The following is a 5,182-nucleotide window of genomic DNA, read 5'->3' as shown; positions in this document are numbered from 1 at the left end:
GAGGTAAATAAAGTATGTGAAGATAAGGGGATTGGTATGCAAGGTCGAGTTGCAAGTAAAAATTTAGTAAATTTTGAATTAAATTTCGTGGCAGAGGCAATTGATGGTTGATAGACAAATGGTTTCATCCAAGTTGGGACAGCAATCTCTGGTATTGACCTTCAAAATTTCCTAAGGTTCCGTAGATAAGGGCAACCTGCTTTCCCTAGATCTTGAAACGCCAAAAACATCTGAAAGGGACTCTCGCCTTGAGGTACAACGTGAAGCGCTGCTTCTCTCACTCTGCCCTTGCTAGGGCAAACCTAGGGAGCTTATGTACCCGCTAAATGGGCCGGGCTGTTAATGACACAACAGAAGATTTTCCTTGCCCTTACATGAAGATTCTTGAAAATTTCGGTTCCTGATTGGCTTATCGAAAACCGCTCATCCGATCACGCACAGACTGGCAGTTTCTAGAAGACGTGAGATATCGGAGACCACTTGGGGGTACGGACGGACTGGACGTCCACACAACAAACTCTTGTTAAAAGAAAATTTTTGTTTCCTTCATTATTTTTCCTTAAACCAAAGTAGTCACTACCCATGACATAGCCCACCCAACCCCCGAAAAAAAATTAAATTTCGGGTTAAATAAATTCAATGTACTGATGTTTGAATTTTTGTAAATTCTTCTGATAAATAGGTTCGCATCTTGCATCACAGGTTCCTTGTGAAATTTGCCCTTGTCACCATCTCCAGCAGAAAGGTCATGCTACCTAAGATCATTCCTGTTGACAAAAGGCGTTTGGTTATTACATGATTATGTTATTTTAGTTTCTTCTTGAAGCATATCTGATAATGTTCTAATGTTCTGATAACTTTTGTCAGCATAATGACAGAGTTGAATGAGCTGTGGAAAATACTGGTCATGTAAATTAACGGAGTTGAAGGGATATTGATTAAAACCATGCCTTCATAACTAAATAGGGCTAAGATCATCAACTGCCAACATACCTCCCAAGTAAACAGAGAACACTCCATAGAAATTATAAAGGGCGAGAGGCCTCGCCACATCTGTGAACCCTGAACCAACTGACTGTAGGCAGTAAGTAGCATTGGCCACGTGCTGCTGGAACAGGTACTCAGAGATTCCAAATTCTTTCAGATTTCTGATCCTGAAAAGAAATAGTTGCTTTGTCAGAAAACCTTGGTTGTTATGTCATCTTTCACAGTAATACAACAGTAACAATAAATGAGTAAAAACTAATCATTCTATATTGGTTGGGAGAATACATGGAGCAATAGAAGAAAGTAAAAGTTACGTTATCATTTACATAGTATGGTTATCAGGAAACTATATTCAAAGTGATGACTTCAAATTTTTAATGTCAAAGGTTTTAAAGCTATACAGTAGGATTTTCTCATCAGAGATTAACAAATAAGTTTTGTTTTGAATCTTGAGTTCTGAGAATAAGATCCTTTCCATTGGGTCTTTGTAACAAGCACTTAGACAAAGTTATAAACTGAAACTTATTTTATTTACATCTTATCGACTTTAGGCCTTAAAGGTGATTCTTTGACAATAATGGAATCTTAGTAGATTTGTTTTTCAGAATGATGAAATGCAGCACTGATCTACATATGTTTTACAGTATAGTTCTGAAAAAGCAATAATGTTCATGCATTGTGCATGGTTAAAATATTCAATTATTCTAAAATGAAATGTCCAAGTATTTTTCATATATTGAAATAATTTTGAATCTCCATACCAAAGATCCTTTCAATGGATTCTTTACATTAGACAAAGCTAAATTGACTAGTACATCTTGTACAGAAAGAAAGCAGGCTTGAGGATTTGTTATAATACACTGTCGGCCATTTGATGCAGCATTACCCGTTCTGGCATGTTAGATGGGATAAAAACTCTACAATGAAATATCCAAGTTCATTGCAAAATTCTTAAATGTTCTTAACATGAGTTTACATTTGTGGACCCTTTATTCCATTTGAACGAGATTATATTGGGCATTTTAGAAAACAGCAATAATAAGGTGAAAAGAACTTAATCAAAAACTTATGTTTTCACTGTTATTTATTCGTCTCTCCTCTGCTTACTAGGATGAAAAAAAAAATGCTTGTAACGATAGATTGTCATGGGATCACTATAAATACTGGTTCTCTAGATTTTATAGGCAGAATGGGCTTAGACCAAGATTTTATCGAGAGGCTTCAAACCCCTCCAAGGGTCATTCAAGTAGATTTATTATGAAGTGGAAATAGACCTGGACCCCTCAAGATTTACCTAGACAAAGGTGTTCAGCATTAGATCATTTATTAGTAATAGAAATGTTAGGTCTTTTAGAAGTAACTGAGAATCGGGCGCTTATTTTATAGTACATAATTCATGCCAACTCAGATGAAAAACACCATCGTGTTCTTGTGGGAAATCATGTGGCCACAAGGATTTATTTAAGATCTGCGACAAGCATTAGTTTTCCAGTAGATATTCCGGCACATTACTCACTTACACCAAGTCTAGTTGCTTATGTCTGACAGGGAATAACATTGAAGGGAAGTATTTGAAGCTATGGACATTTAGAAGCTACTCTGTTGGTACTCACCGCTGTAAAATCCTCTTGAAGGTGATATAGAAGAGTTCGTCTGACAGTAGCTAAAGCCCATTTTCCTCTGAGGAATCCAGCTGTTCCGTCTGTACTGTTGCTGGAGTACATCATGTTTTTCTTGATTCCCCCTAATTTAGATCCTTTCGAGGCATTCTGTTGAAGTATAAGTTCAAATGAGAAGCAGTTTTATGTTTTTGTACTGATGTAACCAAAAATATGGAGAAATGCAAAGGGATACTCGATTAGTTTTAGTTTAAAGATGAACTCTCTGAGAGGAGTTGCTGTTGATATGAATGCAGTGGCGTTTAGATTAGGCTTGGCGCTTATAGTATGGAATGCCAGAAGACTGAATTCTTTGCAGATTAAAATTCTTAAAGAGTATAATACAGAAAAATTTCAATTCAGGAAATTGATGCTTAAAGACCATCCCAAAAGATTAAAATCTAGAAGTTATTAATATGTCATAACTCACAATGTTACAATCTTTCCCAAAATTCTAATTAAAATAATATGGAATAGCTGTAAATATTAGAAATTACAAAAGCACTATACCAAATGTCTATAATCTGCTCAGTCTAAATTTAGACATAATGACGCTGAAAGACTAAAACAGATTTACCCGAACTCTGAGTGAAGTTCACAAGGAGGCTGTAGTTTGCTGGGTATCCATAGTACAGAGAAGATTGGCATGCATTTGCTTGGCACTATGTGTAAGGAAATTAGTAAATACCCTAGCGTTTAGGTATGTTGTCAGTAACAAGTGGATAGAACTAAGTTTATTAAAAGTAGGTGGGTTGCTGGTTCACAGGTTGCTGTAATTTCTCTTATGTGATGAGCAGATTGGACTGAATATTTCAAATTTTTTTCTAGGTTTCCTGAACAGTTCAGGTTGCGTTGTTGGTCTTCGTTAGAATGGGAAGATGAGATCAGAAATTTCAATTAATAGTATTCTTCCCATTTTTAAATACTAACTGAAATTCTTAGGTCATTATAGATTTCAAATTTAAACATCCATACAAAATACTCACCTCCACAACTTCCTGAAATCGACTGCCAGTAGGTGCCCCGACTACAATGTCTGTTCTTGCTAGTTCTTCAAACGAATTGAATGGCAGTTGTACTTTGGGTGTTATTATCATGGCAAAGAGGGTTGATTTATAGATACAAGATATAATAAATGCCATGAGCACCCACAAGCCCCCAGCCACTCGCGAAGGGTCATCTCGTGGTTCCCAGATTGATGCTGTAGAAAAATGTTTTATGAAGCTTGCATTTAAAGAACTTTATTATTATTATTATTATTATTATTATTATTATTATTATTATTATTATTATTATTATTATTTTGACATTCTGGGATGCCTTTAGAGAGCATCCTAACAAGGTTGAAATCACCCTCACCCCTAAGTCTCTTCAGGACAGGGACTACACCTGCCATCAGCATATAGTTCACAGTAAGTTTGTGCAGTATAATGGCTGACATCTACTTCTCCTCACAAAAGGGGGTAACACTTTTTTTCAACCTCACCAACTACCAGCCCCGTGCACCTAACATGCCTTGCTCCAGAAGTTGAATTGCCACGTCTTTGAGAAGACTTAGCTGGCGTTAAATGTGCCAAAATCAAGATCCTCTTTGATTCTATCTCTGCCCTGCAAGATCATGGACTTATTGTGCCACCAACAAACTTCAACCTGTCATTCTGGTGGGGACACTGACTGGGCATAGTTCATCTCAGGGAGATGAAAGATGCCGCCAGAGGGCTTTTGTGGGCCTAAAACAGCTACCTTCTTCCTGATTAAGTGATAGGAGTACCTCAGGAAACTTGATGACAGACCTGTGAGTCCATCCAAGTTTTTTTGTATTATGGGGAATTCTGTCAGTGATATCAGGGGCGAAGCAAACTACATCATTTTCAGAATTAACGCTGCTGTAGGTGCTATGCACCTTCCCAAGATTATGGGTAACTACAATGACGACATCTAGGGCAATGTAAAAACGCATGAAGCCAACAACCTCTCTGCACCATCATCAGCAAGCAGCATCAACAGGTGGTACCGTTTGGAAAGCCTTGCCCCCAGGAGGGCGCAAAGACTATAAAATTGTTTCATAGGGGAATTATGAATAATGAGTATAAGAAGGACGAGGCGGCCTTGAAGAACATCATTAGGGCTCATGTAACCCATGCCGAAAGTAGACGTGATGGTTGACTTAGTGATGTACTATAAGGATCAGAGGACTGCCCAATACCTCATGAAGAATAGTCCCTTTGTCAGCAGCAATCCCATGAAGAGGGGAGAAGTCTATCGAATACTGTGCCCCGAGAATGGATGCCACCATTTATACATTGGTATGACCACGACTTGCCACTCCAAGAGATCGCCTTCCATTAACGTGAAGAGGTGGTATACCAGCACTGCATTGGGGAACATGGCAGTAGCCCCCAACACCTGTGGATTTTGAGGAACACCAAAATCCTCGATGGTAACACGGACCACCTCTACCTCCACTACAAGAAGGCCCTCACCATTTTTTGGTGGAAACCCACACTTAATGTTATACATCATACCCTCCTCCTTCT

General features: G+C 38.1%; 1 protein-coding gene across 1 annotated transcript in view; it reads right to left on the bottom strand.

The window, feature by feature from the left end:
- Window positions 1-958: 958 nt before the first annotated feature.
- LOC136850499 (uncharacterized) overlaps window positions 959-5,182 on the bottom strand; it is a 14,281-nt gene continuing 10,057 nt past the window's right edge. Inside the window, exons 7-9 of the mRNA XM_067124069.1 lie at window positions 3,632-3,846; window positions 2,601-2,756; window positions 959-1,108 (exon numbers count right to left, since the gene is read on the bottom strand). Of these exons, the coding sequence (XP_066980170.1) occupies window positions 959-1,108; window positions 2,601-2,756; window positions 3,632-3,846 (521 nt within the window). The remainder of the gene's footprint in view (window positions 1,109-2,600; window positions 2,757-3,631; window positions 3,847-5,182) is intronic.

The sequence above is a fragment of the Macrobrachium rosenbergii genome, chromosome 22, assembly GCF_040412425.1.
Source record: "Macrobrachium rosenbergii isolate ZJJX-2024 chromosome 22, ASM4041242v1, whole genome shotgun sequence".
Lineage (NCBI taxonomy): Eukaryota > Metazoa > Arthropoda > Malacostraca > Decapoda > Palaemonidae > Macrobrachium > Macrobrachium rosenbergii.
The sequence above is the reverse complement of the archived record's forward strand: the minus strand, read 5'-3'. Positions and strand labels throughout refer to the sequence as shown.